The sequence below is a fragment of the Neophocaena asiaeorientalis genome, unplaced genomic scaffold (assembly GCF_003031525.2).
Source record: "Neophocaena asiaeorientalis asiaeorientalis breed wild unplaced genomic scaffold, Neophocaena_asiaeorientalis_V1.1 scaffold275, whole genome shotgun sequence".
NCBI lineage: Eukaryota > Metazoa > Chordata > Mammalia > Artiodactyla > Phocoenidae > Neophocaena > Neophocaena asiaeorientalis.
In genome coordinates, this window is record NW_020173679.1 from 9,154,716 (window position 1) to 9,180,768 (window position 26,053).

Here is a 26,053-nt window from a genome sequence, read left to right on the forward strand (position 1 = left end):
GAAAGTGATTCCATATTTTAAAAGGAATAAATAGTAATTAACAAAGAGTAATGACCAGCCATGTATCCACCACCCATTTTAAGCAATGTCATTACAGACACAATTGAGGGCTGTTTCTTCCCACCCCTCCCTCCCCATGCTGGATGCAGCCACTACTCTTGTAATAGGGAAGAACAAATCTGACTCCATATTAAATCTGTGTCTTTTACTTTAACCTTTGTATTCTAGTACTTTTGCTTCCATTTAAGAATGTTGCCTATAGCCTGAAGTATATAGGATAGCCTATTCTCAAGGCTCTGACCTTTAAGGGTATAACACTTCCATTCATACACAGATAAAGAGTTGCAGAACAGAGAGTAACATCTGTCTTGTTGGAGGTTTACAGGAACATCGTGACCTGATCCACGTGGACGGCTGCAAGAACAAAGGATTCCAACACCAAGAAGTCTGCAAGACCAGCAATGCCCCTCCCTCACCTTGCCTTTTAAAATGCTTTGCTGAAACCCTTGGGAGTTCAGGGCCTTGGGAGCACGAGTCCCCCATTCTCCTTGCATGGCCCTGCAACAAATCTTTCTCTGCTCCAAACTCTGACATTTCGGTTTGTTTGGCCTCACTGTGCATTCTGTAACATTCTGAATTTGGAGTTTTTCTTATGAATCACCTTTACTGTGTATTATTAAATACACCTTAAAATTACGTAGGTATATAATTCTCTTGTTATTGTTCAGCTTTTACAAATAATACAACACTGTATTTTTCCTGCTACTTATTTTGTTGCTTGTGACTTTCTACCGTGTTGGTAGGTGTAGTTCTGGTTCATTCATTCTTTACTGCTGCCCAGTATGTTGTTTTACGTGATCCTGTTAACAAATATTTCCCCTATTTTTCAATTACAAGTAACGCTGCTGCGAACACTTTTGTTTCTCATGCATATACGCAGGTTTCTCTAAGGTAAACCCCTAGGAGTGGGGTTTCTGGGTCATAGGATATGCACATTTTGCAAGTATCATCCAAGTGCTTTCAGAGCTGTTGGAACAGCTCACACCCCCACCAGCAGGAGGAAGTTTGCTCCACAACCTCAGCAGCATGTGGTATTGTCAGATCCCAATCTGGGGTGTGAAATGGTATCGCATTAAGGTTTTCATTTTTATTACCTTAATTACTAGTGAGATTGAGACTCTTCACGTATTTATGGATCCTTCCCATTTTCTCTCTCTGTAAATTGTCAGTTCATCCCCTTTTCTGATTTGGTCTGGGGTTGCTGGTTCTTTTTTCTTATTGATTTTTAGGATTTGTTTATACAGTCTGGATTCATTCATTCAGCACTTTTTCATTGAGCACCTTTATGTACCAGATACTCCTCTGAGGTCCTTGGAGTTCGTTGTCACGGAGCTTATATCTTCTTGGTGAATACACGTTCTTCTATCCTCTGAATTTCCTGAAAACTGCTTGCTATAGTTAAAGCCTTAATTACATCCAGGTTCAAAAAAAAAAATTCTCTTTGCCACTGTTCCTCATGGGCAGTGCTGGGTACTCCAAGACGCCCAGAATGTCAGCTTGTTCCATGTCAAGCGGCGTTAACCCTGCTAAGTGTCCTTAAATCCACGGTATGAAGACCCCGTCAACCTTCCATCTGCTGGTGTTAGGGACCAGTGATGATCAGCTCTTGGGCCCATTTGTTCATTCAGTTGCAAGATGATTCTTTCTGAACTTAATAGCTGGAACTGCTCCAGGAAGAGCTTCCTTTCACCGCGTGCGGTGGGTTGGATGGCGGGCCCCCAAAAAGATACGTCCATCTAGAAACTGTAGACGTGAACTTATTGGAAAAAAGGATCTTCACGGATATAATTAAGTGAAGGGTTTTGAGATGAGATTGTCCTGGGTTATTGAGATGGACCCTAAATCCAATGACAAGTGTAATAAGAGAAAGACCGAGGGACACAGACACAGAGACGAGGAGGAGGTGAGGTGAAGATGGAGGCAGAGACTGGAGGGATGCAGCCACAAGCCAAGGGATACCTGAAGCCACCAGGAGCTAGAAGAGGCAGGAAGGATTCTCTCCTGGAGGCTTTGGGGGGAGCGTGGCCCTGTCCACACCTTGATTTCAGATTTATAGCTTCCAGAACTATGAAAAAATACATTTCTGTTCTTTTAAGCCATGCAGTTTGTGGTCATTTGCTATAGCAGCCACAGGAAACAAAAGCAACCAACTATGAGGCTACTGTACTTTGAAATACAATTTGGACAGGAAAAGCAGGACAAATACTTGAGTCTCCCCCTCTATTTGCCGATTTACAGAATAATAAGTGGTTTCCCTGGCAACCTCCAAATTTGGCCAATGAGTTTTATTTTATTATTATTATTATTTTAATTTATTTTTGGCTGTGTTGGGTCTTCATTGCTGCACGTGGGCTTTCTCTAGTTGTGGCACGCAGGGGCTACTCTTTGTTGCGGTGCATGGGCTTCTCATTGCGGTGGCTTCTCTTGTTGGAGAGCACAGGCTCTAGGCACGTGGGCTTCAGTAATTGCAGCACGTGGGCTCTAGAGTGCAGGCTCAGTAGTTGTGGTGCACGGGCTTAGTTGCTCCACGGCATGTGGGATCTTCCCAGACCAGAGATCGAACCCGTGTCCCCTGCATTGGCAGGCAGATTCTTAACCATTCTTAACCACTGTGCCACCAGGGAAGTCCTGGCCAATGAGTTTTCCTTCCTTTTTTTTAGCACCATTATGAGTTCATGTCTTTCTATATATTTGCTGTGTTTCAATCCATTGCAGTTATTCTTCTTTTTCTGATATTATTCTTTTTGATGCTTAAGTTGTCCCAGGAGCCACTTCAAGACGATCCCTGTTCAATATATGCAAATCAATCAATGTGATACACCATATTAACAAATTGAAGAATAAAAACCATATGATCATCTCAGTAGATGCAGAAAAAGCTTTTGACAAAATTCAACACTTATTTATGATAAAAACTCTCCAGAAAGTGGGCATAGAGGGAACACAGCTCAACATAATAAAGGCCATATACGACAAACTCACAGCAAACATCATTCTCAATGGTGAAAAACTGAAAGCATTTCCTCTAAGATCAGGAAAAAGACAAGGATGTCCACTCTCACCACTATTATTCAACATAGTTTTGGAAGTCCTAGCCAAGGCAATCAGAAAAGAAAAAGAAAGAAAAGGAATACAAATTGGAAAAGAAGAAGGAAAGCTGTCCTTGTTTGCAGATGACATGATACATAGAGAATCCTAAATATGCCACCAGAGAACTACTAGAGCTAATCAATGAATTTGGTAAAGTTGCAGGATACAAAATTAATGCACAGAAATCTCTTGCATTCCTATACACTAATGATGAAAAATCTGAAAGAGAAATTAAGGAAACACTCCCATTTACCATTGCAACAAAAATAATAAAATACCTAGGAATAAACCTACCTAGGGAGACAAAAGACCTGTATGCAGAAAACTATAAGACACTGATGAAAGAAATTAAAGATGATACCAACAGATGGAGAGATATACCATATTCTTGGATTGGAAGAATCAATACTGTGAAAATGACTACACTACCCAAAGCAATCTACAGATTCAATGCAATCCCTACAAGTTACCAATGGCATTTTTTATGGAACTAGAACAAAAAATCTTAAAATTTGTATGAAGACACAAAAGACCCAAGATAGCCAAAGTAGTCTTGAGAGAAAAAAATGGAGCTGGAGGAATCAGACTCCCTGACTTCAGACTATACTACATTGGGTGGTTGGGATGGACAGGTATATACTGATGTGTATAAAATTGATGACTAATAAGAATCTTCTATATAAAAAAATAAATTAAATAAAATTCAAAAACTAAGAAAAAAAAAGACGGTCCCTGTATCTTCTGGGCATGACCCCAGTAGACTTAGGTAGATTTCTTGTTTGCTGGCCAGGTTCATCTTGTATATCCTTGCCCCAGATCTGGAATCAGCCATTTCTCCAAGGAGCCCTGGTTCCTGATAGTGGGAAATAACATTGAGAGGCCACCGTCTGGATATAAGGGTGTTCATTGCTGTGGGGTTACTGTTGTTTCTACTCCTGAGTGCACAAAGCGAGGAAATACCTGCTTTTTTTTTTGGCCACGCAGCACGGTGTGTGGGATCCTAGTTCCCTGATCAGGGATGGAACGCCCACCCCCTGCAATGGAAGCATGGAGTCTCAACCACTGGACCACCAGGGAAGTCCCAATATGTGCTTTTAGAAAGAGAAAAACGTCTTATAAATTATACTGATATTTCTAATTCAAATCTACAAATACAGGGCTTTTACTTAGCTTTTTTTTTTTGAATTTTTCAATTTTATTTTATTTATTTTTTTATACAGCAGGTTCTTATTTTTACTTAGCTTTTTAAATTTTATATTTGGATCTCTATGTTCCTATGCTGAAAATCATGCTAATCTGACATCAACACAATTATTTATGTATATATAGTAACATAGTAATTACACACACACACATCCGTTCTTCTTGTCCTTAGGATTAAACCTCGCTAGGTATGATAGTAAAAATACTGTGTTTAAGGAAAAACTCTTCTCTCTGTGTTTGTGCTACCAACTCAGTGTATGATTGTTCATTTTACTGTGTTTTTACATTTTAAGTTAACTGAAGTTTTAGGGATTTTAAAAATCCTTTAAATTTAATTTAAATTTATAACTATTTAAAACCCAAGATTCCAAGGTTAAAACTACCAAACAGGGTGCATCCAGAAAAGTCCATTTCCCAGCCCATCCTACACCCTGTCCCGTGCCCACCAACCCCCTGCTTAGGTAACCATTGTAATTAATTTTGGTTCCCTTTTCCCTTTTTTTCAACCTTTATCCAACAATGTAAAAAATGTTTAAAATGTGTAGTCCTGAGCTTCAGATGCTGAACTACAACCTCATAGGCAAGTGGGGAGAGAGGGTCAGGATGGAAGTTCAGAGTTCCTCCCACCCCTGTACCACGCTCCCGGTGTGGTACAGGATTAGAACACCAGGGCCCTATGGAGGATGGGACCCCCTCTCTCCTAGCACCAGACCAAGACCCCACCCACCCCACTGCTACCCTTCCTCTTCAATGGAGAAGACACAAAATTCTTGAAACTTGTACGGGAACCTGGAGCATGGTGCACGTGGCAGGCAGCTAGCTAACCAGGGAGTGTCAGCGCTGCCCCCCCTGCTTCCTGGCAGGCAGGATGTGAAGTCAGATATGAAAGTGCTTTGGATACGATGAATAACGACATGGAAGAACAAAGATAGTAATGAGAGCAGATAAAGGGATTCAGAAGAATGAGGGTGAGCTCAGTCGGAGATGAGCAGGAAGCTGAAGATGGACGAGGAAGGTCCTCCGTGAAGAGGATGGTAACTGGCCGGTAAAGGTTAGCAGCCACTCTGCGGGCTGCTCCCCAGGCTTGTCTTACTTACTCAAAACCACAGCCCTAAAAGACAGGTAATTTTATTATCCCATGTGACTAGTAATGGCAGAACTAGCACTTGAACGCACGACTAGTGACAGCAGACACCATCGGACCAACAAGGACACGACCTCAGGGAAGCCCTTACCCCTCCCCCCAGCCCCCACCCGCACCTCCTCTCCCGGGAGCCCGCCTCCTCCCTCTTCTGTCTCTCTCTGACTCACTGGGCACGATCACTGCTCCAAACGTCTCCACCCACACGTTCCTAACGTAAGAGGAAAGCACCAAGTCCTAACCACCGGACCGCCAGGGAATTCCCAGGTCTCTTTCCTTTTTCTTAATCTTCGTCCTGGAAATCCCTCCCACCTTGATTTCTACCCCATCACCTGGGTCTCTCGGGATAGAGCAAAGAAGGGATATTTGAAGTGGTACAAAGGCATAGAAAAGAGAAAACTAAGTAACAAATTTCCAAAGTTACTTTATTTCATCTAAATGCTATAGGGATGTTTGGGCTGATTTGTAATTTAGACACATCAGTGTGCGTGATTCGAGAGGAGGATAGTTAGGTCTCCATCTCCTTTAAATTTCTATTCCAATCAATTCCCATTGATGTTGTCTAACTCAAATCCCTTCTCATATATTTAAGCCATCTCACTTCCTTTCATGGATGATGGTTTCTCCTGTTTTAATCATAAATTAAACAGGTACCTCAGTGGGAATGGTGTGATCCAGACATACAGGGCTTCTTGGAGACAAGACAGGGCTCATTCTTCAAGGTCATTACCCTTGTCTTTTTCTCTTTGCTTTCTTCTGTTCAATAAACCTTCTCAAGTACTCGAGGTTACTGTCAATATTGTTTAGATAAAACTGGAGCTCAGAGCCTATAAAAAGAAGAGTTAATAGGAAAAGTTCAGAACTTTGGAGGTCCTCATGCCTACCTCCAGCACCCTGGTGTCTGCAGCTTGATCCCCAAGAAAAGGTAGTAGACAATTATGGTCTAGTTAACCCCACCTTGAGGGAATTTATAGGAGGAGCTGTGGATGGGTTTGTAATAGAGACCAAGATAGAAGTGTGAAATATCTGAGTTGGATTTGTTAAGATTAACTTGAGCCAAAACTTATGGGAATATCTGGATGTTGCTTGATATCTTGCTTCTCCTACTGTCTCTGGCCAAGACTAGGTGGGTAATAAATCATGTAGCTTCTTATACTCATCGTCCCCTCTGTTCTACTCACTGGTACCACTGCCTGGACTGGGAAAATGAGTCACCCCCTTTGCCAAAGCCCTGTACAGCCCTGAGCCTCCTGTTGTTTAGATAATTCTCCTTCCTTTACTATTTTTTTTTTTTAGGCCATGCCGTGTGGCATGAGAGATCTTTGTTCCCCGACCAGGGATCGAACCCATGCCCCCTGCCTTGGGAGCATGGAGTCTTAACCACTGGACAACCAGGGAAGTCCCTTTTCCTTCCCTTACTATTGCCAGAAGAGATGGGTCCACCCAGAGAAGGAGGAAAACAGGAAATTATAATTGCAAATTGCAAAGAACAAACAAGAGTTGATCTCACTCACACTGATTAAGTTGAGACATGAAGTTGGCTTCTACCACTCTGTTGTTCAGGGTCTGGGTCCCACGGTAATCATTGTGGATGGTCTTGTTCTGGTGATTCAATAAGGAATGCTCCAGCTTCCAAACCTGCAGGAAACATGAAGGGAATTATGGAGAGGAGAGGCACTGGGTGAGTTTTTAAATTTAGCTAGCAACTGAACTAGAGCTTGGATTTATATAACCCTGATAAAGCGGTTGTGAGAAGATCTCAATTCCAGAAGTGGTTCTGGGTGCTATGTGCCAGACCATTAATCCACACATTCATTTCTCCAACAATCTCTTTTAATCTTTTTCTATGAGTATTTAGTCAATAGTAGAAAGGAGAGGAAGAAGTAAACAGAGACATACCAAGCAGCAAGCTCAATTTTTGTTTTTTCTGAAAATGTCTGTATTTTGTCTACATTCTTTTTTGTTTAACATTTATTTATTTATTTGGTTGCTCTGGGTCTTAGTTGAGGCAGGCAGGCTCCTTAGTTGTGGCTTGCCAGCTCCTTAGTTGGAGCACATGCAATCCTTAGTTGCAGCACGTGGGCTCCTTACTTGTGGCTCGCCAGCTTCTTTTTTTTTTTCGGTACTCAGGCCTCTCACTGTTGTGGCTTCTCCCATTGCGGAGCACAGGCTCTGGACACACAGGCTCAGCGGCCATGGCTCACGGGCCCAGCCGCTCCGCAGCACGTGGGATCTTCCCAGACCGGGGCACGAACTCGCATCCCCTGCATCGGCAGGTGGACTCTCAACCACTGTGCCACCAGGGAAGCCCTCACCAGCTTCTTAGTTGCAGTTCATCGGCTACTTAGTTGCACCTCACAGGATCCTTGGTTGCAGCTCACAGCCTCCTTAGTTGCAGCGTGTGCGCTCCTTAGTTGCAGCAAGTGGGCTCCTTAGTTGCGGCTCACCAACTCCTTAGTTATGGCTCACAGTCTCCTTAGTTGTGGTTTGCTGGCTCCTTAGTTGAACTCTCAGCTACAGCACGCATGTGGGATCTAGTTCCCTGACCAGGGATCAAACCTGGGCCCCCTGCATTGGGAGCACAGAGTCTTATCCACTGCACCAGCAGGGAAGTCCCTTGTCTATATTCCTGAGAGATATTTTTGCTGCCTGTACAACTCTAGGTTAGCTATTCATTTCCCTCAGTTCTTTGAAAATATGGTTCCACTGCTTTCTGACTTTCATTGTCGCTGTGTTGAATCTACTCTTGGTCTATAATATTTCTTTCATGAAAATCTGTCTTTTCTCTCTGGTTGATTTTTAAATCTTCTCTTTGTCTTTGATATTTTGTGGTTTCACTGTGATGGTTTAGTGTGGGCTTCTTTTTGTTTTCATTGACTCATTGGGCTTCCTTCACATATGACATGGTGTCTTTCAATTCTCTGGAAAATTGTCAGCCAATATTTCTCAAATTATCCCTCTTCTCTATGCTACCTCTCTTCTCCCTCTAAATTTCAACCAGACATTTGTTGGACCTTTCTAGTATATTCTCTATATCTCTTTACTTCTTTTTCATATTTCCATCTCTTTTTCTCTTTGTGCTGCATTTTACATAATTTTGTCAGCTCTGTCTTCCAGTTTACTAATTCTTTCTTGAGCTGTGTCTAACATGCTATTAAACCCATTTGTTGGGTTGTTAATTTCATTACTACCTTTTCATTTCTAGAAATTAACAACCCATTTGGTTTTTTTTTCTTCTTTGAGTTTACTTCGTCATTTTTATACTTTGTTCTTTCCTCATATTTAAAACTCCTATACATATTAAACATACTAAATATGTTTAATTTTACATATTATGCATTATTTATGCATATTAAACATATTTTATATTAATTGATAATTACTATATCTGAAATCTTTGTGGTTCTATTTCTGCTGACACTCATTCATAGTGCCTTTTTCCTGATATTTTGTGATTTTTTAAAAATTGAGCTCATTTCAGGTAACTTTATTCATGTAAATTCTTATAGATCTGGATTTAAGGTGCATTTTTCCTGAGATGGTTTACATTGGCTTTTGTTAGGTATCTAGCGGAACTTCAAACCTTGTTGGCAATGTTTTTTGTGTGGTTATAAGAATAGAGGTCTTTCCACCTTTTTCCTGGAATAGGGAAATGAAAAGTTTAAAAAAAGAAATATTTGTTTCTGAGGAAGAACATCACCCAGAAGGAAATGTCAGCTTTGTTTTGAAACCTCAGTAACGTTTGTCCTTTATTTAACTCAACAGATATTTATTATGTACCCATGCTATGCTGAAGGACAAAAGACAACTGATACAGCTCTTCCCCTCAAAGAGCCACAGGCATTTTATGTGATGAAAGGCTAAATATGAAGCTATCCTTCTTGCATGGAGTCATTTATGAAGTAATGTGTTACTTCATATAAAGCAGTGCCTGATGGGAGCAGCACTCAGTAAGTATTTGCCTTCACTGTGCAACTCTTGTCCTATGACCTGGACCACGTCCCGGTTTTTTTTGTTGCATCACCTATAGGTTTCTTGGATTCCCTGATGCCTGTTTGCCCATTTCTGCCACAACACTAGTAAGATCACCCCTAGCAATAGAGGTGAGGCACTGCAGCCCTGTACATGGAAAACACTGTAGGAGCCCAGGTATCAGCATTAGGTGAGATTTAGGGAGCGCTCTTGTTAACCAGGCCGTTGAAAGGAGAGACTTTGATAAAGTGATTCTACACACTACCTGTGCCCTGGAGAGCTTGACGGTATCCGCCAGCACAAATCAGTGGACATTCTCAGTACAGGGAGGAGTGGTGAGTGACCCCCAGTAGCTGTAGTAGTAGTGGAGGTTCCCAGGTAGCATGTCCTGAACATCAAGGCCCCTCAGAACTGTCTTTTGTCCTAAAAGAGGGGACAAAAAAGAATGTTAGGGACCACTGCTGCCCCTTGCAAGGACAGCTCTGGCTCAGATCTCACCATCTTTAAATCTCCTGATTTAAGCAGGGGGACATAGAACCTGGCCATTGGGAAACATCCCCCAGTGTTCTGCTTCCAGGGGGGTGTTAAGGGCAAAGACTTTGGGCAGAAACCCACTCAAATACCTCCTCCTGGCTGAGTGGCCCTGGCTGGATCTGTAAAAAGGGGACCCCCAGGAGCATTGCTGTGAGGGTAAAGGGGAATGTGTTTATAAAGTGCTGGCATTGGACCAGCACAAAGGAAAGTGCTCATGGGTGTAGCCATCACCATCATCATTGTTAGGCAGAGGATATATTTTATGATAAATGAAAGCAATTATGACTCCTAGGGGCTTTTGGGTAAGTGCTCTCAAAGAAAGAACAAAATTCCTTGAGTTGTGCTCATCTATAAATGAAGGGGAGGGATAGAGATTAGAAAGGCAGGATCAGAACTAAGCAGGAGTCCAGGTGCAGGCATCAGGCCACGAGCACTTCCTGCCATGCCCCCTGGCAACCAAGCTCAGCCACAGGTGAGGTGTATAGAGGGGGACATCCACAGGGCGTCTGAAGCCTCCACGGCACCCACATCTATCGCTGCATCTATAGAATTCCTCTTTTGTTCATGTCAGGGACGCGGAGTCCCTGAACTCAGCCAGAGACTCTATCAAAGCAACACGGAGTCGAGTTGACTTTTGCTTCACCTTCCCCGAGCACTTTTGCATTTTTCAATGGCAAAGACGATATCATTTTGACATATACATAAACTGGTTTCTTTAACCAAGGCTGTGAAGTGTAGGAGTGTATAATCCCATGAATAAGTAAAAGATTTCTAAGTTTTGTTTGCTTTTGTTTTTTGCGGTACGCGGGCCTCTCACTGTCGTGGCCTCTCCCGTGTGGAGCACAGGCTCCGGACGCGCAGGCTCAGCGGCCATGGCTCACGGGCCCAGCCGCTTCGCAGCATGTGGGATCTTCCCGGACCGGGGCACGAACCCGCGTCCCCTGCATCGGCAGGCGGACTCTCAACCACTGTGCCAGCAGGGAAGCCCTAAGTTTTGTTTTTATTGGGTAGATTTCAAGATATAACCTTCTAAAGGACTCTATTGCATAGATTTTGTTTCATAACTCCAATACGTTCAAGTGAGCGAAGAATTCCAGAACCATGAGGAGCCACTGTGGAAAATAATATGGTGGTTCCTTTAAAAATTAAACATAGAATTACTGTATGATCCAGAAATTCCACTTCTGGGAATATACCCCAAAGAATTGGAAGAAGGGAGGTAAAAACAACAGGGCCCACTGATGGTTTGGGTGTGGCAGGGCAGGGTGGGGAATGAAAAGAGGGAAGTCCAGAAAAATTTTGGGATTTTTGGCTTAAACAAGGGGATGGATGAGGATGCTCTTTGCTGAAATGAGGAAGTCGGTTTAGGGACAAGCCTGGAAAGGGACGGGAATAAGTGATGCTTTGACCATGTTAAATTCTAGATCCATCGGGCAACATCAACTAAACAGTTGGGTAAAGGAATCCAAAGTTCAGAGAGAGGCCAGTGTTGTGGGCAGTATTGATCAGCAGTGGAATTTATTGAATTGGAGAAGGAAATATATCAGGATCAGTTAGTAGAAATAGAATATCTGAGGTCAGTGAATTCAAGGCAACTCCTTAGTTATACCACAGGCCTGTGGTGTCTCCTGCTGGCTTCATTCATGGTCAGTAGATGAACTAGACAGTTCTTGCCTCTACTTTGCCTCACCTGTCCTGCCTGGTGCTGTTGTTGCCTGGAGGACCAGATAGAGATTTTTGGAGTCCACAGCCTAAAGATGACAATTCAGGCCGTGGGACTGAAAATGAGGTCACCGAGAGAAGTCAGAGTCCTGGCACCCTCTGACATTAAGGCAGGAGCCAGGAAGAGAGAGCAAGAGAGTCGTGCTGGGGCTGGGGGCGGGCTTTGGCCAGAATGCAAGCCGCGTGTAATGCATCACTGTTTGGAGGTGGAGCAAGAGAAGAGGAGAAAAGTGCCCAGGAGATCTGACAACCAGGATGACCTTGAAGGCTTAGGGTGAGTGAGAAAAGAGAACAGGACAGTAGACAACTCTTTCAAGGGGAGACGAGAATGGGGTGGAAGCTGAGGGAATGATGGGGTCAAGAGATGGGGTTTGTGTTTTGAAATGGAAGAAATGAGAGCATTGTGCTTTGTGTTGAGTGGAGTGATCGGGTGAAGGGTGAGATGCAGGAGAGAGGGGAGACGGGCAGGAGAAAAGGCCCTGAGAATGGGGGGGCTCAGTGCCCACATGGAAGGCTGGTCCTGGACCGGAGCAGGGACCTCTCATCCAGTGTAACAGAGGAGGGGACGTGGAGTTTGGTCAGGCTCAGGCAGGCTAAGATGAGTGAGTTTCTGACTACCTTCTCCATGGAGTGGGAGGCCAGGCATCACCTCCAAGGGAGAAGCTGGGGCCAGAAAGGAGGGGCTTTGGGAGAGAGGAGAAAATATGACGCAGTAATTTTGGAGAGGGGAAAAGCAAATGTCTAGAGTAGTATTTCAGGATTTCTGAGCTGTGTTAGTACTTGTGTATATTTGTCGCTGTGAATGAAGCCAGAAATCTGTATGCTTCTCTCTGGCTACATTCAGCCATTTGGTTACAGGCTGTGAGTAAGTGGGAGTTAGTCTGGGGCTTTGCCAGGTGATCTTGTGGAAGGAGGGAGGGCATTTGAGTGGGCGTGTCAGAAGTATGGCCCGTGGAATCCAAGCTAGGCAAAGAGAGATGAGAGGCATGAGGCGTGACCAATAGTGAGAATGTGGAGGTCCAGGGATTGGAGGTCAGCAGATTGCTGGAGCGGGTGAGGACTGAGGTCAGGGGCCTGGAGTCTGGGAGATGTGGCCAAAGTGAGATGCACACAACCAAGGCTGCAACAGACCTGGTTACTGCTCAAGGTCAAGGGTTGACCATGGGAGCGGGCAGACACTCTGACAAGAACCCTGCCTTCTGGCGGCAGAGATAAGGGAGAGCAGCCCTGTGTCTGTGTGTACAGGCACCATGACAAGAGGCTTCACTCCTGAGATTCTTCTCAGCTTGAAGCCAAGGAGGTCATCTCTCTCTAGAGACCAGGATCATTACTACCAGCTGGGGCCAGAGGGGAGAGTCACTTAAATGAAGGTATCCCTCATTAGTGGAACTCTGGCCATCCAGAAGTTCCAGCTGTGGCAATTGACAGGTAGAGTTTATGAACGGGTTTCTCAGAGGTGTGCACAGCCTGAGCCAACCGTGGGAATTGCTGGAACCAGAGACCCTGCACAGGGAGGGGAGCATCCCCTGGCAGGCTTATCTGCCACCCTCTCCACCAGCGACACTCTTCCCTGCTCCCCTGCCCCCCATCACACTCACACTCATTCCTCTGCCCTCGTGCAGCCACTGTCGGTTTCCCTTACCTGGATACCTGACGCTCTTCAGGTGAGAAATGAAGTTGCTGTAGTAAGTATTTTCAGCATTATCCTTGACCTGCGGGAGAAACACAGAGCAGTTCACCTAATGGAGAAGGGCCGTCCCTCCAGAACTATCCCCGCTAATCCAGCTATTTTGTAAACTGGCTGACTGGGCAGAGCCGCAAGGTCAAGGAGGCAGCCCACCCGTGCCCCACTTGTGCTGGGGGAGACCATCTGGCTGTTCTTTGCCACCAAGTGCCTGGGCTCCCCTGTCTCTTCCAGAAAGACAAGATCTGAAGCATTTTGGCAGCTTCCAGGGAAAAGAGCTTCTTGGTGGTGACTGGTGATGTCCTCAAGGAATGGCCAAAAGTCACTGTCAAGATATCCCCAGTGACCCTGTTTTGGGCAATGTCAGCCACAGATTCACTGTGTTTTTTCATATGTTTGTTTGGTTTTGGTTTTTTGGCCATGCGGCATGAGGAATCTTAGTTCCCTGACCAGAGATCGAACCCATGCCCCCTGTATTGGAAGCATGGAGTCTTAACCAATGGACCGCCAGGGAAGTCCCCAGATTCATGGTGATGCAGGGGCTTGCTCTTAAGTGCTCCCTTCTTCATCCTCAGGACTTTTGACTGAATGAAGGAAAGCCAGATGTCCAAGGCAAAACGGCTCCAATTCTGACCACCGCCATCCTTTATTTATTGTATGAGTGTTGACTTTTTAGAAGTCAGAATAGTTGCTTTTTGTGAAAAAGGTCTATGGACAATGGTTCTTTTCAGTCAGTGATGCTGATCCATTCTTCCACTGGGTATAAATTCAGACTTTCTTGGATTTCTGATTGCCATTTATTTGTTTTCTAAACGTCTCATCTTTTTTTGTTCCTCTGTTCTATCTTTTGTGTTAAACTCTGTTCTATACTTTTAGTGTATCATTTAACCGTGTTAGGTTATTAGTGGTTGCTCTAGTGACTACCACATACAACTTATCACAATCTATATCAGGTAGATACTAACTTAATTCTAGTAAAATATAGCAACTTTGTTCCAATATAGCTCTATTTCTTCCTCATTTTTTCTTCTATTTTTGTCATACATTGTAAAGCTAATACTACAGGGGTATAATTATTGTTCTAAACAATCTTATGGTTTTTTTAAAAAAAGAAATTAAAAGAAGACAAGAATATGTATATGTGTATATATATATGTGTATGTTTGTATATATGTGTGTGTGTGTGTGTGTATATATATATATATATATGTGTATATATATATATGTATATATATATATTTACTATTTTCTGGCAGTCTTCATCTTTTTCTGTGGATTTGAGTTGCTGTCTGGTGTGATGTCCTTTCAGCCAGAAGGATTTCCTTTAATTTTTCTTGTAAGACAGATCTGTTAACAATTATCTCAGTTTTACTTTAACTGGGAATGTCTTTATTTTGCCCCATTTCTGAAGATTGGTTGATTGGACATAGGAATCCTGATCGTCAGTCATTCCACTGCCTTCTGATGCCTTGCTTCTAATGAGAAGTCAGCCATTAATGCACTGTCAGTCCCCTCTATATAATGAACCCTTTTTCTCTTGTCAGTTTTGACAGTTTGATTTTGATGTGTCTAGGTGTTTATCAGATTTGGAGTTTGTTGAGTTTCTTGGATTGGTAAATTATTGTTTTTTCATCAAATTTGGGAAATTTTGGCCATTGTTTCCTCAACAGTTTTTTCTGCCACTTTCTCTCTCTGCTCTCCTTCTGGGACCCCCATTACATATATGTTGGGAAGCATGATCTTGTCCCCATGAGTCTCTAAGCCTCTGCTCATTTTTCTTCTAGCTTCTTCCTTTGTTCTTCAGATTCAATAATTTATTTAACCTGTCTTCAAATGCACTGATTGTTTCTTCAGCTGCCTCAAATCTGCTTTGAGCCCATGTAGTGAATTTTTCATCCTTTTATGATACTTTTCAACTCTAGACTTTCCATTTGGTGCATTTTTATAGTTTCTGTTTCTTTATTGAGATCCTTTTTGAATCATTGTCATTGTATTTTCCTTTAATTCTTTGAACATAGTTTCTTTTCATGCTTTGAACATGTTTATGATAGTTGTTGAAAGTACTGTCTGCTAGGGAAATCCCTGGTGATCCAGTGGTTAGGACTCCATGCTTTCACTGCTGAGGGCCAGGGTTTGATCCCTGGTCAGGGAACTAAGATCCCACAAGCCACGTGGAGCAGCCAAAAAATAAAATAATAATAAAGAAAGTACTGTCTGCTAAATCACTCTTGGTCTATTCAGAGTCAGTTTATATTGACTGCTTTTTTTTTTTCTCCTAAATATGGATCACATTTTCCTATTTCTTTGCATGCCCAACTTTTTCTTTGATATCTGGACATTTTAGATAATACATGGCAGCAAATCTGAATTCTGATTTTTTTTTTTTCGGCAGTACGCGGGCCTCTCACTGTTGTGGCCTCTCCCGTTGCGGAGCACAGGCTTCGGACGCGCAGGCTCAGCGGCCATGGCTCACGGGTCCAGCTGCCCCACGGCATGTGGGATCTTCCCGGACCGGGGCACGAACCCGCGTCCCCTGCATCACAGGCAGACCCCCAACCACCGCGCCACCAGGGAAGCCCCTGAATTCTGATTTTTAAAAATTGTCCTGAGGGGTTTTTTGTTGCTGTTCATGTGACTGTTTGGTGATTTGCCTGGACTTCTTCTGCAGGATACATCTCACAACAGTATATAGCAGCTAATGAGCCTGCTTAGGTCTTAAGTCTTATTTTTAATTTTTAGCCTGGGGCCATCTAGGGTCAACATAGTCTTGTGGCCAGTGATTTTTGCAGAGGTTGTGCTCAAACCCCATGAGCCCAAGATTTGCACCCTCTGCTGATGGATCTGTATGTGGGTTGAGAAGCACATTCAAAGATCAGCCAGTTACTAAGTCAGCCTCAGCCTTTATTTTCCATCAGGGTTTCTTGGGAAGCTTACACAGCCTTCCTGTGGCTCATCTCCCAGTTAAATTTCTGACTGGTCTGCCACTTGCCACTCACCTCAACTAGGACTGCAATCTCAGACTATCCAACCTGCAGGTTTTCCGTTTTCTGTCTTTTCGGTTGTTTGCTACTTTTACCAGCAGTGCCCCCTGGGCATGGGTTTTCAACTTCTACTCCATATCAAATTAGTCCCCTGTACCAAGCAGTGAAGCTGCTGGTTTTCCTGTCCATGCTGCCCTGATAAAACTACCTTGCTGACCAAGTTAGGGGAAGGGGATGGGAACAGCCCCAGGCAAGATGTCCACAAACTCCCATTGTTCTTACTCAAAATTCTAGCCATTTATCATAAATAAATGCCTCACCTTGTTATTTGTCTTTGGTCCATTTCCAGAGCACTGATACGGTTTTTTTGACAATTTTATCCAATATAAAACTTGTTTGGGGGTGATTGGATTCACTGACCACTTCTTGCTACCTAGACATAAATCCCACCCTCCAGACTTTCCGAGAAATGCAGAGGTGTTGGCTTTGTCTAGGGGGTTGCAGACTTCCTCTTGCCCTCAGAGCAGTTTTTGTCAAGTGGACCCTTCTGTGATCCCAGCTCTTTTAAGTCAGCTCGTCCGAGTTATGCAATGTCCTTGAGGTTGGTGACACAGAAGGAACACAGTAACTGTGAGCAAGGACTGGAAAAAGGGTAGGTCTTTCATTGGGTGAGTGTTTCCAAGAATTGAGAGCTCAGGAACAGATGAGGAGGGGCAAGGAGGAAGACCCTTTGTCTACACTTAACACCTTGTTTTGACACCAGTTTATAACTCCGCACGTGTAGTTTCAGCTTTACCTCAACGAGGGCTGCCAGCACAGCCAAACCATCCGGTGCTTTCTGAGCCTTATCGTAGCTCTTGTATTTAGAATTGTAATGAACAATGTGAATCTGTGGAAGCAAGAAAGTGTAAGTCGAGGGCAGTTCCTGTAAACCTCCAGTGCTTCAGGTTTTCAGGGAAGGAGGAAAATAAAAAAAGATGCTCCATCCCACACCTCAGCTGACCCACATAAACACCTCTGACCACCACATCCCTCCCGCTGGGCTACGAGATCTCTCAAGACCAGAAAGTTCTCCAAGAATGCGAAGAGTATGAGTGGTATTCTGGAGAGATGGCAACTCACCTTCCCCCAGGCAGACAAGCTGGCAGAGTCCAAGGGATCATATGAGGCCACTGGGTTCTCCTGAGGTCTCCCTAGAGTAGGCATGTGCCCCCTTACCCCAGGAGGCCACTGTAAACCTGTGGTCATCCTAAGCAAGAGGGGGAACCGGCAAATCTACCACATAGAAATCCAGTGGAAACTAAAGAGGGCTTGCCCCACTCTGTGGGCTGTGAACTCCTGCGTTGGGGTGACTTCTGTGAGGTCAGGGACCCTGCCCGAACCCCCAGCACATAGCAGTGATCAGTGAATTATTGTAAATGAATGAAAAATAAACTCAACCTCAGGGTGACTTGACTCACCAAAGCCTTTTTGGCTGTTTTAATAAGAAAAGTGACTGTGGGGTTTGAAAGAAAGAGGATCCTCAGGGTACCTCGATCACATATCTGATCCCATCAATGGTGTGCTCGGAACCGCTGATCTCCAAGGAGGCGCCACCCCAGTGGAAGTGCATCTGCTGGGCTATGAACTGGGCGCCGTCGGCAGCCGTCATGCACATTGTGGGGGGCAGGCTGATCTGTACTGGAAGAGAAGACGAGGGGCAGGGAGTGTGCAGATGGGCGTGGATGGGTCAGGCCTACAGGTGAGGCAGCTTCCCTGGTCACCTGCCCACTCCTGGGGCAAGCTGGTACTATAGACAGGCCTAGACTGCCATGAGCAGGGTGCCCAACAGAGAGGGGGCACCTGGCACATGGGGAAGGATGGTGACCAGGCACTGAGTAAGCTGGGCTGGACAGGCACCCGTCCCAGGGCACGCACCTTCCCACCCAGGACCAGAAGGTCAGGGGCAGGACCTCCAAGTGGCAGGTCCAGCTTGTTAGCCCTAACGAAGTGGGGAGCCCTGAAAAAACAGGGCTAATGAGTGTGGAAATCAGAATTCCGCTCTCCACCTCTGGCCAATTTTGGAATTTGCCCACAGGGTAGGGATAGGAAGTAGGGCCTCTTGGACTATTTTGATTACTTTACTACCCAGCGTGAGTACTCTGTAAGGTCAAGCTGAGGTCATTTTCTTCTCTATGATGTGGTTAAAATCTTCATCCCATATCGACTTCTAGAACTAGACCAACTACCAACCCATCCCGCTTCGTAGAAAGTAGCATCCCTGTGGGGCTTCAGTACTTTTATTTTATGGACAAGGAAGCCAACCTTGGTAGAAAGATTTGCAGAGTCACTCAGTTCATTGGTCAGGGAAGAGCTGGGCCAGAACTGGGCCTGGACGGGACATCACCATTACAGGCTTCAACTTGTCTTCAGAAGACAAAAGACCACATTCTGCGGCAAGTCAGGGGACACACAAGACTCTTGGCTTGGGATTGAATTTGATGTGATCATCAACAGATGCTTTCAAACGTTAGGTTCTTGCCGATGGGAAAATGGATCCCTCTTCCAGCTTCCTTTTGCCTTGTGCCCCACAGACTTTCTACAGGGAGGTTACTTTGGTGAGACAGCTGCCTTGTTCATTCCACTGGCTTAGGTCTTAGAGAAATCTCTATATTTTGGAATGACCCAGGCAAAAGGGAGACATGGAGAGTGACCCCAGAAAATGACCAAGAAAAATATCTATGAGGGTATAATTTAGGACTTGAAAAGGGACAGTCAGCAGCTCTCCTGATAACAAGGTTTTTCTATTTAAAGTCTTCGAAGATGGTTATAAACAAGTAAATTTTCTTAAAGAGCAGATAGTAGGTATTTGATATCTGTCAAATGACCCCTTCTTCCCTTCCAAGTTATCCAAAGCAGCAGGAAGCTGTGATGAAATTCATAACATAATATGACAGAAGGCAGAAGTCCAGCCTCAAAGATTTTTACACGCCCTTTGGCAGAACAGGTGCTTTGTATTTAGTGCTTAAACTGTAGCCGGCCTCAAAAATCACTGCTCACATGAGAAAAATGGAAGAGGTTTGCAAAGGAGATATGCAGTCATCTGTTCCCGGAGATTGGAGAGCTACTACCACGGGAGCAACAACAGAGATCCAGACAAGCATGTTCCCCTTGAAACACAATTCCCTGCAGACAGAATGTCTCAATTCTCAAGCTGTATCAATAGAATCGCACAGGCCAGATTGAAAAATGGCGGCAATTCTGGGTTTATCACTGTGCTTTTGCAAAGGTGAGGCCAAATATCTGTCTTCCCACAAATCAATTTGCTGAACCTTCCAGATTCTGAAAAAAAATTGATTTAACTTGCGGAACTTATTCCCCTTTGTTTGAAACTAATTTAACCAAGTTCTTATCAGACCAGAGAAAAAACACACGATCTGAGCATTTACTGTGCTCAAGAAACAACTGCAAAGCGTCAAGGTTACAAAAGACTGAGGAGCTGACCATGATTGTAGAAGACTCAGGAGATATGATGACAAAATGCAGTGTGTGGTCCTGGATTAGATGCTGGACCAGGATAAGGACATTCTGGGCAAGTGATGAGATTCAAATGAGGTCTAGAATGTAGTTCATCATATGGTATCAACACAGTCCAGCTATAAGATATTAAAATTAGGGGAAGTGGGAGAAGGGTATTTGGGAACTCTGTACTATTTCTGCAATTTTTCTAGCCTAAAACTATTTCAAAATAAAAGTTAAAAAAAACGAAGACAGAACCAGTCTTGCTCCTGCAGCTTTCAAAGATCAAAACCTGCTCTGGGGACTTCCCTGGTGGTCCAGTGATTAGGACTTCACGCTTCCACTGCAGGGGGCATGGGTTCCGTAGGGAACTAAGATCCCGCAAGCCACATGGTGTGACCAAACAAAAAAAAGCTACAGTAATCAAGGCAGTGTGGTCTTGGTGGGAGAGTACACAAATACTCAGGGGAACAGAATAGAAAGCCCAGAAAGAGACCCCCATAAATATATTCAACTGATCTTTGACAAAAGAGTAAAGATTATCAATGGAGCAAAGAGAGTCTCTTCAACAAACGGTGCTGGAACAACTGGACATCCACGTGCAAAAAAATGAACCTAGACACAAACCCGACACCCTTCACCAAAATTAACTCAAAGTGGATCACAGACCTAAATGTAAAGTACAAAAGTATAAAATTCCTCGAAGACAACATAGGAGAAAACCTACATGACTTTGGGTACAGGGATGCCTTTTTAGATGCAGCACCAAAGACACAATCCATGAAAGAAAGAATTGATAAGCTGGACTTAATTAAAATTTAAAACTTCTGTTCTGCAGAAAAGAATATCAAAAGAATTAGAAAACAAGCCACAGACTGGGAGAAAATATTTGTAGAAGACACATCTGATAAAGAACTGCTATCCAAAATATACAATGAATCCTTAAAAGTCAACAATAAGAAAACAAATAACCCAGAGACCATAACAGACACCTCTCCAAAGAAGACATACAGATGGCAAATACGAAAAGATGCTCCACAGCATAGGTCACCAGGGAAATACAAATTAAACCAACAATGAGGTGCTCCCACACACAATAGAATGGCCAAGGTCCGGAACACTGACAACAGCAAATGCTGGTGAGGTTGTGGAGGAACAGGAACTCTCACTCATTGCTGGTGGGAATGCAAAATGGTGCAGCCACTTTGGAAGAGAGTCGGGCAGTTTCTTGCAAAACTAAACATACTCTTACCAGCAATCACGCCCCTTGGTATTTACCCAAATGAGCAAAAAAACTTATGTCCACACCAAAATCTACACACTGGCGTTCATTGATGTTTATAGCAGCTTTATTCATAATTGCTGAACCTTGGAAGCAGCCACAATGTCCTTCAGTAAGTGAATGAGTAAATGAACTGTGGTGCATCCAGACAGTGGAATATTATCCAATGCTAAAAAGAAATGAGCTATCCAGTCATGAAAAGACACGGAGGAAGCATAAATGCATGTTACTGAGTGAAAGAAGCCAATCTGAAAAGGCCGTACACTTCTGCCAACCTGCTGGTAGCTTCAGAGAGTAACTTTGGAAACAGGAACGTGATATGGGTGATAAAATGAGGCTTTCACGAACTACGTGTAGAGTTCAGTAATCCAAATCACAGCTGACCTGAGGGCTACTACCTTCACCAGCCCCATCGAGGACAATTGGTTTTATTTTCTTAATAGTGCAAAAAGGAAATCTGAGTCCTATGACCGCCCCCCCATACACCTGTGCGAATGGACAGTAAACTGTCCCAACCCAGGTGGGAGTGGATAGGGAAGTTTCCAAGGAGGACATGACCAAGGAATCAGACATCCGGGGCCTGGATCCAGCTCGGCCACTAGAGACTGTGTGACCATAAGTCCCTTGGCCTCCCAAAGCCTCTGGTTTCAGCTTTAAAAAATGCCCCCCTCTGGGCTTGTCATAAGGCTCAGAGGAGACGAGCCCACTTGAAAAACATCAGAAGGATGTCTGCAAACGTTAAGCAGGATTTGGTGGTTGTCCAGTCTAGGCTTCTGGAATGGAGGCCCCCAAAACCAGCTTTTCCTCTCTGACCTTCCCACATAGAAAATATGGCAGATCAGACCTGGGCACAGATCAACAGAACAGACAGTGGGTCATGTGGCTTCTCGGTGTTGCCTCTCTGTCCTCTGAATTTCCTGCTGGTTGGGTCAGAGTGAGCTCAGAGAGAGGCCAGTGCAGGATGAAGGGGCCAGTGGGAAACCGAGTCTACAGACGGATGCTGCCCAACCAGGGACGAAGTGCCAGGGCTCGACACCGGTCTACCCCGAGTCTGAGGCCTGCAGCCCCCAGGCCACACTCTGGATCTCTGAGCATACAGCTCCTGGCAGCCTTGCCTGCCTGCCTCCCCCCGATGTCCGCGCGGGGACGGGAGCCTGTCGCCCACCCTTACCTGTGTGGCCATTGTTGATCATAAGGAACGCCCCGTGCTGGACCTCGTAGCCTGACAGGTTCAGAGCCCTCAGGGAAGGGTTGTACCACACTTTCTTCCTCTGCAGGTCGATGGGCGACTGTCTCTTCCCCCTGCAGTCGGGGTACTCCCTCGGCCAGTGTGCTTCATCCAGCACCCCACCTGACACAGGAGGGAGTCCAGGGGGTCACAGTGCAAGGGGCTCCCTGTGGGCACTCACTCAGGGCCTGCTCAACAGGAGGCCTGCAGAGGCCACAGTCAAGACCAGAGGCCTGTCTTCTAGAAAGCAGGGCCAGGCCTCCAGAAGGAGGTGGGAGGGGCATCTAAATCAGCTCCACGGACCCTGGTGTCTGGGGGGCTTTGGGGCTGGTTCGTAACTTTCCTGTTGCACCCACTGGCCCTGAGAACATGCCTTCGTGTTTTGAAAGCAATGGATGTCTTTAATACATAGCTTTGGTTTTTCGTTTACGTGACTGTCTTCTGATAAATGTACTTGAGGGCTGCTTGGGCTTGGCATCCCTGTTACTTTCAGGGCCTTTTCCTCACTTCTTCTGAATGGCAGTTTCTCTTCCCCAGCCCCCAAAAATACCACGGCCCACTCCACGCCCTACGCCCTATGGCAGGACCTCCCCACCTCCTTGCTTGACCCCTCCCCTTTAACTGGTTCCCAATATGGTAAAGACCACCTGGGTGGTGCCTACACTTATGGATTCAGGACAAGAAAGGAAGCATCGGGTTCAAGGATGACCTAGAATGATTAGTTGAAAAAAATATCAAAATAAGGAAATTTACCTTTTTAAAGGTAGTTACTAATGACAGAAGAGAGGAGAGAGGGTGATAAAAGCAAGTCATTATAATGGGTGACTCGGCCTCCAAACTACTGTGGGTCCCGGTCTCATCCATTTGCAATAGGGAATCCAGCTCTCTTTCCCCCTTAGGGGACAGCGTCACCCATAGCTTGTTTTGAGGAAGATGTTTGTACTCAGGCCTCTCATGGCTTCTCGGTTCAATAAAAAGGCAATTCTTTTTTTCTCTGTTCCTCTCTTCACTGTTTAATAGTACAAACCAATCTGTAGACAATTCTTTCCTAGGGGCAGGTGCCAGGAGCAAGGCCAGACGTCTCGAACACAGCCCCTTCATGGATCAAAAGGTTTTTTAACAGCATTGGTGTTTCTCAAGTATCCCCGCAGCAGCTGCTGCCCAGTTCTCCTGGGCCCCGGCTCAGAGGCTGTGTTGAGCTGGGGAGGACAGACGCCACTGTCGGAATCCTCTCTCTTCCTTACCCTCGAACCACACCCAGTACCAATGGACCTGACCGAGCAGAAGCCTCGTGGCACTGGGCCGGGTAGGGGAATCCTCTGGTCCAGACAGAGCAGTTGGTCAGAGTCCGCTGTCCCACCCCCTGAAGGTGGACTTCCTGAGCCTTGCCACAGTGCTCCTAACTCTGCTGCCCTTGACTTAGAGGACACACATCCACCCTGGGAGGATGCTTCACCCTGTATCTGCGGCCAGGGCAGACTGTGCAGAGAGCAGCCTCAAAACTCTGCTTGCTCCTGGCTCCTGCATCAGCCAGCGGCCACGAGCATCCTCTCCGGCCCCACGCCTCCATCCAGGACAGAAAAGAGGTAGGCGCTCTCTCCCCTGCCACACAGAAGGGGTGTTTAGTGTCTGAACCCCACTGTCTTCCTCTCTTTGGTCCACACGTGGGGCGGGACCTGTGCTAAATGCCAGGGTTTTCCACTTCACGTCCTATAAGTGGGGTTCTGGATGTGAGACTGGGGTCTCAGCACGGCCACAGTGACCAAGAGAGGCCAGCCTGGAGGCCATGCAATGGTCACTGGGTTCTCGGCACGTCTAGACGCTCTGGATAAACCGTGTATCATGAAATTTCCTGGAAGAAAGCTCTGGCAAACCCCACGCACCCTCGGTGGGGCTGCAGGGAGCCCCCTGCAACTGCTTTACTTTCTGTCTACACAGACCGAGAAAGCAAATGGCTTTGCCCTCGTAAGCACTAAGTGGGCTCTCAAGCCAGCTTCCGGGGCAGCAAAGCAGAAACCCTGCGGGTGGCTCAGGGATCCGGGAATGGGGAGAGTTCTGCCCTCCGCTCCTTAGCCGAGGTCTAAGTTCTGTATGCTCTTGCCCCAGCCCGAGACCTTGAGACCCCAGCAAGCACCGTATGCAATCATCAGGCATGGTCGCCCCGAAAGGCCAGCCTTCGTCCTCAAGAAGTGGGTGCCCCCTTCCTTGATGTGATGGCAGAAAGGGGGCGTGCAGCCCTTGGGGTGGGCCTTACCTGAGTAGGTCCACTCGGCCCCTTGCTGGGCCTGGGGTCCCAGCAGGAGCAGGGACAGCAGGGTGACCAGAGCCGTCATGACGCTGTGGGTCTGGAATCAGGGCCGATTCTGGGGAAGCTCTTCTTTTAAAAGTTCAGAAACTGTAAATAACAATTTACCGAGTCTGGTCAGCTGATCCACCCTTTGCTGCGCCCACTGAAAAACAGCACGGCCTTCTCACCGGCTTCGCTCAGCCAGGTGGTGTGCGCCTGTCTCAACAGCTCTGGCATCAGCCGTGATGTGTCCACTTACCCAAGGGTTTGGTCGTTCACTGTCTGACTTATGAAAACTCACTCACAGGGTCCCACAGGGCAGCCTCTGTGGACGAGCGACTACAGGCCAGGGAATGGCCCAAGGAGAGAGAAGCAGGATGGAGAGGCTTTCCCAGAACAATGGCATTTCCTGTGCCCTTGCTCCTGGCAAGGGGGGCCCAGGGAGCTGGTGAGGGGCATCCTGGGTGCCTGAAAATGCCAGTCGGATGCCGAGGGGTATTTCCTGCCTGTCTCAGCAATCGACACCTGCCACTCATGCAGACTCAGGGCTGCCCTCGGCCAGGCGGTGAGAGGGATGGCCTGGGTCCCACGTATTGGGCATAAAGTGGAGAATCCAGCCGGCAGCAGTCCTGTTCTCATCCTAATTCTTAAATCACTGGTGGACCCCTAGCCCCAGCTCACGAGTCACATCCCAACACGTGTCCTGGGCTGTCCGAGCTGCTCTAGGCGTCCGAGTTTCTCCGTGGGATGGATTTGTTCTGACAGCCGCAGTGCGCTTGGTCACACCCAAACCCACCCAGCACGTCGGATCAGTGGATTGCCTAATCCTCCTTCGTTCACTTAGGTAAACAGTCCTTGAAATTAGCTGAGGGAGGAACTTTTGAGTTTATACCTGCTGACAGGCCAGCTCTTCCCATGCCCTTCAGAGAGGGCACAGGTGAAGGGCAGCAGCATTCCTGGCCAGAAACAAAGGACCATCTTGTTCTGCAGAACAGAGCTAACGCCCTCTGCAGCCTCTTCTATCTCATGGCCCACTTTTTGCTGGAGTCTGAGGGATGATGGAATGGCAATACGGTATGAATTAATGAATGAATGGCATGACAATAGCATGAATTAACCATGGTAAAGAGCAAGGATTCTGCAGCCAGACCCACAGGGTTCAGATCCCTGCTCTGCCACTTACTAGCTGTGTGACCTTGGGCAAGTTACTCAACTGCTCTGTGCCTCCGTTTCCCCAGTTTAATAGGATTTAATGATAGTACCTCCTCCTGAGGATTCAATAACAAATCTGGTTTAGCACCTGGTGTGTATCATTTCCTTTCTCATTTTACGGAGAAAGGAAATGAGATCATTGTCACCCAGCCTGTTTGT

The 26,053-nt window shown here is 45.7% G+C and overlaps 1 protein-coding gene across 1 annotated transcript; it reads right to left on the reverse strand.

The window, feature by feature from the left end:
* Window positions 1-6,220: 6,220 nt before the first annotated feature.
* Window positions 6,221-24,728, reverse strand: CA6 (carbonic anhydrase 6). Its single transcript, XM_024749955.1, is given in 8 exon segments — window positions 6,221-6,321; window positions 7,009-7,132; window positions 9,732-9,889; window positions 13,365-13,434; window positions 17,184-17,276; window positions 17,919-18,067; window positions 22,339-22,518; window positions 24,650-24,728. Coding segments are annotated over 8 exon segments (954 nt in total).
* Window positions 24,729-26,053: the final 1,325 nt, after the last annotated feature.